At 39.5% G+C, this 15,308-nt stretch overlaps 1 protein-coding gene across 1 annotated transcript in view; it reads right to left on the bottom strand.

Moving 5' to 3' along the window:
- Window positions 1-15,308, bottom strand: part of LOC148368738 (acid-sensing ion channel 1-like) — a 74,864-nt gene that overhangs the window by 5,065 nt on the left and 54,491 nt on the right. Inside the window, exons 3-9 of the mRNA XM_088330771.1 lie at window positions 6,829-6,979; window positions 5,787-5,914; window positions 5,475-5,625; window positions 3,794-3,850; window positions 3,509-3,662; window positions 1,010-1,101; window positions 820-899 (exon numbers count right to left, since the gene is read on the bottom strand). Coding sequence (XP_088186897.1) covers window positions 820-899; window positions 1,010-1,101; window positions 3,509-3,662; window positions 3,794-3,850; window positions 5,475-5,625; window positions 5,787-5,914; window positions 6,829-6,979 — 813 coding nt within the window. The remainder of the gene's footprint in view (window positions 1-819; window positions 900-1,009; window positions 1,102-3,508; window positions 3,663-3,793; window positions 3,851-5,474; window positions 5,626-5,786; window positions 5,915-6,828; window positions 6,980-15,308) is intronic.

Below are 15,308 nucleotides of genomic sequence, written 5' to 3'. Positions count from 1 at the left end.
TTTTTTAAAATTTTGTTTTTAGAAAATTAAAGAGCCACCAAATTAAAGATCTTAACCTTTTTTTCACAAAAAGTACCTATCTACATTTTAGTTGAATTTGGGTGAGTTTTATGAAAATGCTTGTTTCGGGTGAACAATCGAGGTAACTATTTTTTTGTGAAAGTATGTATTTCAACCAGACATTTTAGATCGATAGATACTTTATTCATCCCCGTATCTGTCTCTGAGTTATCTGTCTCTGTGTGCCCTGCGACCGGCTGGCAACCAGTTCAGAGTATCCCCTGCCCACTGCTCGAAGATGGCTGAGATGGGCTCCAGCAACCCCGTGACCCTACTGAGGATAAGCGGTGCAGACAATGGATGGATGGATGGATGGAAGGTATAAGCATTTGTTAAATAAGGCATTGAAAAAAATCCACAAAAAAAACCTTCAGGTTTACTTCAGTCTTGTTCGCTAATTTGTTATTCTGTCGGGTTTGACCAGGTTCAGGCTTATATACCAGCGGGCCAGGTCAGGTTGGGCTGGAGTTTTTAGGCCCGATCTTACGTCTAACTGTGATACCGACTTATACAAATCTACTACCATGTATTTGCTCTTTAAAAAAATTACAGTTGTACACTTTGCAAGCCTCATTGATGATTGAAATGACTTTGAAAAGCTATTTGTTAGGACCTGGCCAATTAACAGGGTGTGTAGACTTTTTATATTCACATTTTATCAATCAAGTCAAGTCACATGTATTTGTATAGCCCTTAATCACATAGTTTCAAAGGGTTACACGGACCAAAAGTATAGTAGATACAACAATGAATACTAACCTCATAAAGATAGTCAAATATCTCCAAAATGGTGAGTATGCTCGCACCAATGAAAAGTCCCATTTGTCCACCAATATCACCTGGAACATTTGAATAACGGTACTATATAAATGTGGTTTAAATGATCACCAAAACATATGAACAAGTACACTATTTTCAGTTTCAGATGGTTGACGTGAAGGTAGAATACCTAATAGTCCAGCCACTTCATAAGCCTTTTTCTGTTCAATGGTTTCATAATTAAGAGCCTCAAAGAAGATGTCCAAAACCAAGAGGTTTTCCCTGCAAAGTTCAGAGTTCATTTCTATTATGTGAAAAATGCTCTGCATCCAAACGATAAGAGTTCAAAGTTGATGTGATAACATAGTTGTGAATCACTCTCCCACCCACCAATAATGACACAAAATACTGACATCCTCGCAAAGTGTATCTATTGTAATTCCTCTGAATAAAGACAATGTTTCAGGGCGTTTTGCTGCTTAATAAACATTAGCCATCTGACATTGGGCCTCTTTTGTACATTGGAGCCACTCTTGAAAACCTTCTCCATGTAGCGGAAACAAAAGAATACAGTGGCTTGCGAAACTATCTGGCCTCCTTTAACTTTTTGACCTTTTGCCACATTTCAGACTTCAGACATCAAGATATAAAACTGTAATTTCTTGTGAAACATCAACAATAAGTGGGACGCAATCATGAAGTGGAACACACTTTATTGGATATTTTGAATTTTTTCAACAAATAAAAAACGAAAAAGTGGGTGTGCAAAATTATTAAGCCCCTTTACTTTCAGTGAAGCAAACTCTGTCCAGAAGTTCAGTGAGGATCTTAAATGATTCATTGTCGATCTAAATGACTAATGATGATAAATGGAATCCATCTGTGTGTAATCAATCCTCTGTATAAATGCACCTGCACTGTGATAGTCTCAGAGGTCTGTTTAAAGCGCAGAGAGCATCATGAAGAAAGAGGAACACACCAGGCAGGTCCGAGATACTGTTGTGGAGAAGTTTAAAGCTGGATTTGGATACAAAAAGATTCCCCAAGCTTTAAACACCCCAAGGAGCACTGTGCAAGCAATAATATTGAAATGGAAGGAGTATTAGACCACTGCAAATCTACCATGATCGGGCCATCCCCCTAAACTTAGCTCATACAAGGAGAAAACTGATCAGAGATGCAGCCAAGAGGCCCATGGTCACCCTGGATGAACTGCAGAGGTCTGAGAGCTGAGGTGGGACAATCTGTCCATAGGACAACAATCAGTTGTGTACTGCACAAATCTGGCCCTTATGGAAGAGTGGCAAGAAGGAAGCCATTTCTTAAAGATTTCCATAAAATGTGTCGTTTAAAGTTTGCCACAAGCCACCTGGAGGACACACCAAACATGTGGAAGAAGGGCAAAAATATCAGTTTCTCGATGTGCAAAACTGATAGACATACCACAAGCGACTTGCAGCTGTAATCACAGCAAAAGGTGGCGCTACAAAGTAGTAACTCAATGGCGCTGAATAATTTTGCCCACGCACTTTTTCGTTTTTGTTGTTGTTTTTTTTGCTAAAAAAGTTTAAAATATCCAATAAAGTGTGTTCCACTTCACGATTGTGTCCTACTTATTGTTGATCCTTCACAAGAAATTACAGTTTTATATCTTTAGGTTTGAAATCTGAAATGTGGCAAAAGGTTACAAAGTTCAAGGGGGCCGAATAGTTTTGCAAGCCACTGTACCTCCCTAACTTCCATGTCTACAGCTTTTCAAACATTTGACTATCCAATGCTGATTAGCTTACGCAGCAGCTCTGCGTACCACTTGTTTTTTATGCAAAGGTACTTAATACACAGGGTTGGGTAGGGTTACTTTAACTTGATTACTTTCAATTACTTTTGGATTACTCCAATACCAAATATGCTAATAAAAGACAAAAGAAACTAAATATGAATAAAATTACTAAATTTTGTGCAGGCTTGGGGAGTAACGGAATACATGGAACGGCAAAAATGATCTTGGCAGGCTGTTTGGATTTATTTTCAATTGGTTTCTGTCGCATTTTTTGTTAGAGTTTAAAGAGATCAAAGCCAGGAGAGACAGCTTACCACGTGTTGTGAGTCATAATTTTATTCATATTTAGTTTCTTTTGTCTTTTATTAGCATATTTGGTATTGGAGTAATCCAAAAGTAATTGAAAGTAATCAAGTTAAAGTAATCCTACCCAACCCTGTTAGTACATTTACACAGTAGTTTACTAGACACTCAGAATAAGGAAAGAGGACATCACTGGATTTTCAGATTGCAAGGAGAACAGGAGAAGACTGTACAAAAAAACCTCACAACGGCAAATTCTAAATCTGCTCTAAAAGCTTTCCCCTGAGTTTTTCTTTTTTTACTAAATGCAAGGTAACCAAAAGCAGATCCATGCTAAAGGTTGTGGATATCAAAGAACAGCAACATTATTAGCGGATGCTGACATTGATGTAAACAGTGCATAATAACAGACATAAATAACAAACTGGCTCCCATGCAGGGGTCCAATATTAACGGAATAACCTGTGTCACCATATAAAAGCCTGCCTTAGATTCTGAGTCATTGAGCTAAAACTTGATGTAAGAAAGGGCAACAATGAGACTAAGACCGAATGCTGACTCAAACATTCCTTAAGTAAGCTCACACTTGACTCACTTTGCACTTACTTAATATACTGCTCAGACTTGTTGTATTTCTTTGCAAGATATTTAGCAGAGGCCTTGCTTGGGATTTTGACAAAAGACAGTTCTTTGCTGTATCTGGTCAAGTTGCACGGCGTTTCGCACAAACAAAAATCGTTATCCCTCTGCACCAAAAAATCTGGGGGGGCAAAAGAAAACTGGATTCAATAACTGGTATGAAACTCTTCGAATCAAAGTTGTGAATAATGCGAAGTAAATTACAGTAACTGTTGTGTGGGTTTAAGCAGTTGAACAAAGCCTTTTTCTTACCAAGAGCAGGATCAGCGCATTCCTTATACAGCTCTGGAGTGCAGTAGGGTGCGTCACCTGCAACAAGAAACACAAGAACAAAAACGTATGCGGTCTTTGAATAGTTGATAGTAAATGTACATGGACACATTTGGACTATCTTTAGGTTTGTATATTTTTCCACTCTGATCTGTGAATGTTTAAAACATAAAAACCTAATAAAGCATTATTACCGGTAGTATTACTTTCCATGTTCAAATTCGCATACAGAAATCCATATATGTCAGAACCGGAACAGACGGTGGACCCAGACGCGTAACGTTTTCACACAAGCTTTATTTTACGGGAACGGGCAGGGTTGGGTAGGGTTACTTTAACTGGATTACTTTCAATTACTTTTGGATTACTCCAATTCCAAATATGCTAATAAAAGACAAAAGAAATTAAATATGAATAAAATTACTAAATTTTGTGCAGGCTTGGGGAGTAACGGAATACATGGAACGGCAAAAATGATGTTGGCAAGCAGTTTGGATTTATTTTAATTTTGTTTCTGTCGCATTTTATGTTAGTTTTGCCGATTGAGATCAAAGAGGTCAAAGCCAGGAGAGAAAGCTTACCACGTGTTGTGAGTCATAATTTTATTCATATTTAGTTTCTTTTGTCTTTTATTAGCATATTTGGTATTGGAGTAATCCAAAAGTAATGGAAAGTAATCCAGTTAAAGTAACCCCACCTAACCCTGGGAACGGGCATGTGCGGGAACACAAACGCCAGCGATTTGGCGATCGCTGGGCAGAAGAGATCGAAACCGGACAGGATAGACGGGATCGATACCAGATACAGGATACACAAGCAGATACCGGACAGGGTGGGACAGACGGGATCGATACACGAGAAGGATACAGGACAGGATGAGACAGACGGGATCGATACAGGATACTGGAGCAAGATACTGGACAGGACGGGACAGATACCGGATACTGGAGCAAGGTACTTGACAGGACGGGACAGATACTAGATACTGGAGCAAGATACCGGAGAGGACGGGACAGACGGGATTGATACCGGATACTGGATACACGAGCAAAATACTGGACAGGGCAGGACAGACAGAATCGATACCGGATACTGGATAATGGAGCAAGGGACCGGACAGGACGGGACGGACGGAATCGATACTGGATACTGGAGCAAGATACAGGACAGGACGCGACAGACGGGATCGATACAGGATACTGGAGACTGGAGCAAGATACCGGACAGGACGAGACAGACGGGATCAATACCGGATACTGGAGACTGGAGCAAGATACCACACAGGACGAGACAGACAGGATCGATACCGGATACTGGACGCTGGAGCAAGATACCGGACAGGACGAGACAGGCGGGATCGATACCCGATACTGGAGCAAGATACTGGACAGGAAGAGACAGGCGGGATCGATACCGGATACTGGATACACGAGCAGGATACCTGACACAGTCAAATTACAAGTCTTGCAAGTGCAGAGGTTCGTTGACGGACTGACAAGGAGTGAATGAGAGTTTAAATAGGAGGGAAGCCAAACAGGCAACGGGCAGCAGCTGCCGCCAAACGGGCGGGTTCAAGTGAGGGCAATAGGCAACCGTGACAGTATACTGTAATACCAGAAGGTTTTTGTCCAAGCACGTCGCAAATCGATAGATGATTTCTTACCTGGCATGTGCACCATGCGGCAGTTGCAGTTGTCTACCAGGTAGCGGGTTTCACAGTCAATACGGCAAGATGTGATACTGTATCTGTCAAAGAATTCAGAGTCCATGGGTGTCACTTTGCAGTCTCCCCAGGGTGGTGGAAGATAGATCAGCTGAAACATTGCAGAACATTTTTTGCATTAAAAAAAACAACAACAAAAAAAATCCCGACACAATAGTATAATTGGTATTAGTATTACTATTCATTCATTTTTTTCAACTGCTTAACCTGTCTATGACAAGTAACAAATAAAAGGAAATAATTAGTTGTTACCCTCTGTTCTTGACAAGAGACAAAGGTTTGGAATCCCGGAGCCACGCCGAATCCAAGCTGATCGATGAAAGATGGTTCATCTTGACTGTGGATCTGCACTTTGATTCCGGCTTCAAAAGATGTCTCGTCTGAAAATAAATACATAAAGGGATGTCATACAACACAGCAAGAATCTAAGTACAAAAAATCGTAGTTAAAACGCCGGTAATGCGTGAGTGCGTACGCTAGGGTGCGATGCTGAGCAGCGTACGGGTGTAGATCGCTCTTTTCGTGACCAACTGTTATCGCGTGCGGACGTGCTTCGTTTTGTTTTCGCTTTTAATATAGGTGTACCAAGTGTTTTAGCCCCTAATTATGCCTCCGAAGAAAGTCAGTGCAAGCAGCAAAGTTGCTACAGGTGAAAAAAGAAAAGTAGTGCGTACAACTATTGCATTCAAGAAAGAAATAATAGCACCACCGTCCATCTGCGCCTTCTGCTGACCACCACAAAGGTAAGAAATCCTATTCATAATTCTTTTTTTTAATCCTTTTTTTAAATTTTTACACGTTCATGTTAGCGTAATCTTTCGTACGGAAGAATACTATAACGTGAACGTACGATTAGCCTGGGTTAGCTCTATGTTTACGTTGAACATTCAAGGCAAACATTCAGGGTGTTGGAACAGAGCCCAACTTTCAGGGTGTTGGAACGGAGCCCCCTTTCCAATGAACCGCTCACCACTTGTTGTGGAGACTCGGGTGCTAAATGACTTGCAAACGACCTGTTTTTTTTTTATTTTTACACGTTCATGTTAGCGTAATCTTTCGTACGGAAGATTACGATAACACGGCCGTACGATTAGCCTGGGTTAGCTTTATGTTTACGTTAAACATTCAAGGTAAACATTCAGGGTGTTGGAACGGATTAAAACGATTTACATTATTTTTAAAGGGAAAAATGATTTCGGTGATCGAACAAATCGGTTTTCGAACAGGGTTCTGGAACGGATTATGGTCGAGAACCGAGGTTCCACTGTATGTGAAACAGTGTGGTCCAGCTCACCTGTTTCTCCCCAAACTGGCAGGTACTCATCCTGCTGGATGTCCAACATGAGCTCTAGTCCATTTCCCATTCCTCCCTTGGTGGTAGTAAGGGGCGAGCGATCTTTACCCCCTGCGTTAAAGGTGTAACATTTGCCATAGCGAGTGAAGACCTGAAAAATACAACAAATGTTTTGAATATGGCAATCTCTATAGTCATACCTAGTAAATCCGCTAGGAGTCAGTGTTTGTCTCTATGTAGGGCCGAACAAAAGAAGATAATTCAAGCATCTCAGGTAGGAAAAATTAGTATAAGATGAAAAAGGAATCCCACACTTTGGGATGAAACTAATTGTTCTGAGGTTATAGAGAGCTACATGCTGGTGATTTATCTTCTCCAGACTCAATGTCAATTTAAAAGAAACATTGTTACCATGGTGACTAAACCTGCTCACCAGGATGATTTCTGCCTTTTTATTTTTTTTTGCAACATGGTCCATCTTACATTAAAGTGATTACAAAAGCTAGTTCAGGGGTAGGCAGCCCAAAATGTTAAAAGAGCCGTATAGAACCAAAAAACAAAACAAAAATAAATTTGTCCGAAGATGCAAAAAAGCCTTTTATAAGCCTTATAATGTGTGTCTGTATCTATATTAGCTATGTTAGCCTACTATCAAAATAACTAAGTTGGATGCAACGCATATTCTGGATAATAATCCACCACATGAATACTCTGTTGTAGGATTATTACAATATTAATGAATTACAGTATGTCTTATTACTTTTACAGAATTAAAGAAATTCAATAAAGAACCAATCACATTACACAACTCATTACAGGCAATTGAGTAATCTGGTGCTGAATGTCCTTGATTTTTCTTAGACTAGTGGCTCAGGAGGTAGAATGCTCGTCTTGGGATCAAGAGATCGCAGTTCGAATCCCGGCTCCTCCGTGTTACATGTCGAAGTGTCCTTGGGTAAGACACTGAACCCCTAAAGCCCCCAATAAGCGGGTTAGTGCCTTACATGGCTGCACGGCCGCTATTGATCAATTAATTCGTTCAATATGATTATTTTTTTTGTCTACGGTTAAAAATAATTGAATTGAATTGTCTTCATTGTCATTGATATTCATCCATCCATTATCTGCACCGCTTCTCCTCAATAGGGTCGAGGGGGTGCTGGAGCCAAGTAGCACCCACCATTTTAGGAGCTTAGTAGACCGGAGATAAAGGAACAAGGCCGCACGAAGGTGCGGTTCATTATCGGCAGAGAGAACGGAGACACAAGTTTGCTGTCTCAGCCCCCGCTTTCTGCCACAGGCGACTGAAGATAATTTTGTTTTGTTTCCATCTATTTTTGTCCTGTTTATTATTTTCTCCAGTTTTCTATCTCGTCTAGTTTGTCCTGTTTTTTCCGATATCCTGTTTTATCTATCCTGTCCGTCCCGTCCTGTCTGGTATCGACCCCATCTGTCCGATATCAACTCGGGCAATTGGTATCGATCTCGTCCGCCTCTGGCTTCCTATCATTTCAAGCCAGACTGCTGCCTAATGTGCACGACTCCCCATTTCCCGTAAAATAAAAGGCTTGTGTGAGTAACGTCTCGCGTTTGGGTCCTGATCCTGTTCCGGTTCATGACATAAATATGTGATTTGGTTTGAACGGATCATTATCAATTTAAATCTGCAGAATATTGACAATATATCTAACTTAAACCATACTGGTACTGAAGGCTACGTTTCACATACATATAGTTTGTTGCTGCACGTAACAGTCCTCATAAATAAATCAGTCGTGCATGAACATAAATCAAATGTGCACAACAGATGATGTTGATGTTCAGCAGCAACAAAATTGATTAAGGAGAGGGTGCTTCGTGTCTTGTGTAATGCTCAATAGCGTGACACTGATGGTATATGCGAAAAGACTCCCTACATGTACCACAATCTTGCGTACTGGTTGGGTTAAGTGAATGAATAAATTACAAAGCACATTTGCATTACTCACCATGCATACCCTATGATCAAAGTGTTAAAGACTGACATGACATATGCATCATATTCATCAGCATTGATGAAATGTTAAGCTGAATGTCACTTGCAATTTGTTATATGGCACTTGAGGTGCACTTCAGATGCTTTGCTTACAGTATGAAGCGCTTACCTGACAGATACAAACCGTCAGAGGGCTATGATACATAAAGCTGTCCCTCACAGCTAGTTTTGCTGTCAAGTACCTTGAAAAGTACCCACCAGAGCACTATTGTCATTAAACATAATGCACATAAATATGCATGCCTGACTTAAGATGCAAGTTAGATTTTCCAGTTGCCGATCTAGTAAACAAGGTCATATAAAGAGTTTTCTGCAGGATAATTTCAATTTATCAGTGCCCTTGTGTTGATGGACTCTAAGGACTTAGGAATTTGGAGAAAAGTGGGGAGCTTTTTATTTATTATGCTTCTTTAACAACTAATGGGGGGAAAATAGCTACAAGGCGAAGCAAACATCGGCCTTCGCAAACTCCAGAGCGGTAATAGGGAAGGCCCAGCAGCGACTGCATTTCCTGAGAGTGCTCAGGAAAAATCATCTAAAACAGCAGCTGCAGGTGTCCTTTTACAAAGCCACAGTGGAGAGCATTCTAACGTACTGCATTACAGTGTGGTATGCTGGGTGCACAGCAGCAGGCAGGAAAACGCTCCAGAGGGTCATCAAAACAGCCCAGAAAATTGTCGGTTGCTCTCTGCCCAGTCTGGAGGACATTGCCTGCTCTCGCTACCTCAGCAGAGCAGAAAACATCATCATAGACTTTTCTCACCCCGGCCACCACCTCTTCGACCTGCTGCCTTCCGGCAAGCGCTACAGGTCACACAAAACAAAAACAAACAGACTCAGAGACAGTTTCTTCCCCAGAGCCATTACCACCCTAAACAGACACCGCACAAAAAACTGAAAAACTCTTGCAGAAACACTACCTCATACGAATGTAAAATGGTACTCATGTCTATGTGTCTTGCACATGTTGACTGCACTATGTTTACTGCTCACCTTGCACAATGTTGACCATTTTTTTGCACTATGATGACTATTTTTGCACCAAATGCATGATTGCACAAACCCCTACGATACCAACTGTATTACGATACCAAACTGTATGTAACATCCTACATGCAGACATTTCTTGTGTAAATATTGTGTAAATTATAACTATAACCTTATCCTCCTTGTTTTATAACCTTATCTTCTCTGTTCCTTTATCTTCTTGGCTTTTTTCCCTCACTGTGAATGTGTGAAACTGGAGTGTCATGCCCAATTTTGTTGTCACAATATGTTAACTCATTTTGTAACAATGACAATAAAGGTATATTCTATTGTATTCTATTCTATTTATTGCACTTGACTTCACCTGGATCAGCACTGGACAGTACTTGATGCTGTAGACTTCTGGTGTAGGAGCGCAGAGCTTATATTATATGCAGTAATCACATACTTCACTTACTAGGTATAACTATCCATTGAACTTTTTTGCCACATTTCTGGCTTAAATAGCTTTGCTTCATTATCAAAACCAATGAGGACACAATAGGCAAATGGACCAAAACTAGTACAGTAAAGTAAATGCTTTTTAAAGGTAGTTTTAGCTAAATGTTACCATTTTTCATTGCATTATTATCTCCAAGCACTACCCTGTAAATATATTTTTTTTAATCGATCTTAACATTTTTTTTTAATCTTATTTTTCTCTTTAAATCTTTCTTACATTTTATCTTAGAGTGCTTGTCTAATCTCGTTGCAAACAACGATGTATAATTTTTTTTCAATGACAAAAAATATCTGGAGTTTTTGCCTTTCTGCCTTGACATTTCATGTTTATTCTTTCGAAGTTAAATTTTCAACCTTATTTTTCAAAACAACTATCTTTCTAAAATACTGAAGGTGCTGTCTGGCCCGGTCACAGTTTCCTGTTGAACCTGGAAAACTGCATCTTCACAACTATAACTGAGTTTAGTTTTAGTGCCTGACTGCTGTTGGCCTAATTGCTGAGGTCGGACCGAATTGTATGGACAGATTATAATTATGCAAGATAGACTGAGGCAGTGTTCCCTCTAAGCTGCGCGCGTGCACAATTGCGCACTGCTCGCACATTTTCAGCGCACAAGAAAATCTAGCCAGCGCACAAAAATGAGGGCTCAAAATTACTAATTAAGAAGCGACTCAAGTCAAAGTTACAGTGCCTGAAGGTAAAAATACACGGGTTCCCCCGGCGTTGTGTCCTAAATGCTGTATTTTGAAGTCGAGTCGAAGTAGAGCGAAGTTGAGTAAAGTTATTAGAGTTTGTCGAGAACTGGCTTCTTTGGCTCGGCTCACTAAAAGGAACCGGCTCTTTTGGGTTCTAAACGGCTCTTCGGGTTGTTTTTGCTTCTTTAATCCCAACATGACCAAATATTATGTAAAATTATGCACAACATGACTTAAAGGAAGGGGGGAATACAACAAAAAAGAAAAAAATACCAAAATGAAAAAGTAGTGAAAAGCTGAGAAAAAAAGAAACAAAAGGAAGAGAAAAAATATTTAGAAAAAAAGCCAGAAAAAAAGAAAGAACTGTAGGAAAAAAGTAAATAGAGAATAAAAAGAAAAAAGTAACAGCTCGGAAAAAGTAAACACAATGAGATTTTATTAAAGGAATTTAAAAAAAAACTAGAAAAAAATACCCAGAAAAAAGTTCGTGTTGCATTCAAATAATTTCCAATTATATCATGTGAATCTTGTTGCCAACATTGTACTTCCACTAAAAAATGCGATTAAGTACAGTTCTGTATCTTACAACCGACTAAATAAGCCCGCCAAAATGTTAATATTATGTGACAAAATATATCAGGAAATAAAAAGAAATGGATATCTTGTGAAAGAATTGTAAGAACAATTGTAGGCCGTACAACCTTTGCAATAGTACATGAGTCAATTCATTCAAAAGAGAAAAACAATTTTGCATTGCCGGAAACTCAGCAAAATGTAACTTGATGTCAAGTTTTGGACATGTTTGATAATGACTTAGTTGCCACACTTGGGATTGCTGTTGCTCACTGTTGTTTCAAGCGTTGCTCACCGACTTTGTGTGAACGCTCAGACCTGTGGAAAATTAGAGGGAACATTGGACTGAGGATAACTGAGGTGACTACTACATAGTACGTAGTAGTTAACTTGTCTGAGAATTAGCACTTGAAATGTAAAAATGCGTTAGAAAAAGCTGCTGCGTTCTAGCGGATAATAGAATAGAATAGAATATACCTTTATTGTCATTGTTACAAAATGGGTTAACATATTGTGACAACGAAATTGGGCATGACACTCCAGTTTTACACATTCACAGTGAGGCATACAGTCTCATAAAAACGTTTGGACCAGATCAATTTCAAAATGTTCCTTTATTGGTTGCTTAAAACAGCACTTTTAGTTAGATTTATAATTTAGTGCAGTGTTCCTTAACCTTTTCTGTACCAAGGACCAGTCTGATGTCTGACAATATTCTCCCAGCCTGTGACTGGGTCAAAATATCCATTTATCTATCCATCCATCAGGTTTATTAATAAAAGTTTGTACCAAATCAACTGATATTTAAATTTTAAGAAGTTTCTTCCTTACACTAATGATACCTTTTACAAACAGGCTTATTCTAAAGATGTCAAGAACCGGAACAGGATCAGGACCCAAATGCGTGACGTTTCTCACACAAGCCTTTTATTTTACGGGAAATGGGAAGTCATGCACGTTAGGCAGCAGTCTGGCATGGAATGATAGGAAGCCAGGGGCCGACGAGCTCGAGTACAATAGCCTGAGCAGATATCGGACGGATGGGGTCGATTCCGGACAGGGCAGACAGGATTGATATCAAAACAGGATATTGAAATCAAACAGGACTAGACGGGAACGAAACTGGAAATCGATATCAAACAGGACAAAAAAATAAACAGGAACAATACCGGACAGGAAATACCAAAAGGAAACAGGACCGAGTCAAAACCCACGTCTTGCGGGGGCGGAGATTCATTGACGGACTGACCAAGGAAGAGTGAGAGCACTGAGCTTAAATAGATAGAAAGCCAATTTGTAAACGAGACGCAGCTGGCGCCACACGGGCGGGGCCAATTTGGCGCCATGGCAACCGTGACAAAACAAGCACGTACGACTGTGAAAAATATATATCTCTGTTTTTTTTAAAAGGGTTTGCTGCTAAATGTAATTGCACTACTTTTTATTGCACTGTTGTTACGAAGGACTATTTTTTATTGCACTATAATTACGATTTTTCTTTTTTATCTTTTATAGCTATCCTGACATTCGCTTATCTAATTTTTTTTTGCATTTCAGTCTTTATTACGTGTTTACCTTGTTTATCCCGGACTGCCAGGTCTAATCTCGTTGAATTTAATGTTCACCCTGTTGTTATCAATGACAATAAAGGCTATTCTATTCTATTCTATTCTATTCCATTCTATCTTGATCAACCATCTATTTTTTCTTTACCCTCGTGGATTCCTCTCTATCTGCCGGCGTACTTCCCAACCCACCTCTGCTTCATTTGAGGAATATTTCACAGGCCAGTAGAGACGCTCTGCCTCTCTCATCCTATTCCCAGGCCCTGGCCAGCCTCTCACTACCTATCACCTTCAGGGACGATAGCTTAAGGGTAATTGAGGAGACTGGGTGGGTGGATGTATGAGATCTATTCTCCTCTAATTATGACAACGGCTTGTTGCGTAATACACAATCATAAATCATGAGTCCGACCAAAAATTTCGAGACAACATAAACGAACAAAAATGAACATATAAATGAAATAACATAAAAATAAGTGAAGAATGCAATTATCGTATTTTCCATACATAAGGCGCACCGCATTATAAGGCGCTATAAGAGCATGCTGGTTTAAGATCAGGTAATTGTGAAATTTTGTAATTGTCATCCTGTGCAGTCCTTCGAGACATTTTTGTGATTAAGGGCTATATAAATAAATGTGACTTGACTTGGCTACAGTAGTTACGTTATGCAACCATTAGATGGTGCCGCGCTAAAGGGAATGTCAACAAAACAGTCAGATAGGTCAGTTAAACTTTATTAATAGATAACAAACAAGCTTTCCACAACTCCATTCACTCCCAAAATGAATAAACAGCTGTTTTATTATTTTCTCTGAGGTAAAGCATTTTCGTGACACATCTTTAAACAACAGCAAGGCATAACATTTTACTTTTCCTCCATTTAGTCAACACGCAAAAAACCGTCTGATACTGTTATGGTAAATTAAACGTTAGTGCAATCGCAATATAGTGACACCCGTAATGTGCAAAAACAATAACAAGTGCAAAACAATAACAATAAAGCAATAACATAATAACTGTAAAATGTAAAACATAAACAGCTCATCCTCATGCTTCTTCCACTTCCGCACCATCGATTCGTTAATGTTAAACTCTCTTGCTGCTGCTCTATTTCCGTGTTTGACAGCGTGACTGATCGCCTTGAGTTTAAACTCTGCGTTGTAAGCGTGTCTCCTAATAGGAGCCATTTCAGGGTCTTTATACAAACGCACAAATAAAAGAGAATCGTTGTTTAATATTTCCCAGTATGCACGGCGCACTTCTTCTTCTGCGCGAAAAATGGAGTCGGTGGCTGCTTCTCTTAGTTGCGAGACCTTGCAATTCAATATTGATCCATATATAAGGCGCACCGGATTATAAGGCGCATAGTCAGCTTTTTAAAAAAAAAATCAGATTTTATGTGCGCCTTATAGTGCGGAAAATACGGTACATGCCTGGGGGTGTTCCCTCTTTCAAGCATCCATTCAACATCCATTCATTCATTCAGGTCATGAACTCATTTACATGGGTCTAACACATTTTGAAAAACTATTGATGATTTTCCTCTCCCCACCGTCCACCTGCGCCTTCTGCTGACCACCACAAAGGTAAGAAATCCTATTCATGATTATTTTCTTTATCCTTTTTTTAATTTTTACACGTTCATGTTAGCGTAATCTTTCGTACGGAAGATTACGATAACGCGAACGTACGATTAGCCTGGGTTAGCTTCACGTTAAACATTCAAGGTAAACATTCAGGGTGTTGGAACGGATTAAAACGATTTACATTATTTTTAATCGGAAAAATGATTTCGGTGATCGAACAAATCGGTTTTCGAACAGGGTTCTGAAACGGATTATGGTCGAGAACCGAGGTTCCACTGTATCTGATACATTTAAAAAATGCAGCTTACTGAATGAATTTTTGCAATAACACAATTGCGGTATAATCATAACACATAGTAGAAAAAAGATCATATTGAACTCATTTACAGCCAGTACAGTAAAAATGTTTGATTGATGATTTTAGCCATCATTGGCAGTGAAAGGATTAAACTCACAGAAAGTTAGAAACTGTTTAAAAAATTGTATATGTAATGTATGTCATGATTACTGATTTGACATTTGGCACCAACTGCC

The sequence above is a fragment of the Urocampus carinirostris genome, chromosome 3, assembly GCF_059441175.1.
Source record: "Urocampus carinirostris isolate Australia breed hairy pipefish chromosome 3, RoL_Ucar_1.0, whole genome shotgun sequence".
NCBI lineage: Eukaryota > Metazoa > Chordata > Actinopteri > Syngnathiformes > Syngnathidae > Urocampus > Urocampus carinirostris.
The sequence above is the reverse complement of the archived record's forward strand: the minus strand, read 5'-3'. Positions and strand labels throughout refer to the sequence as shown.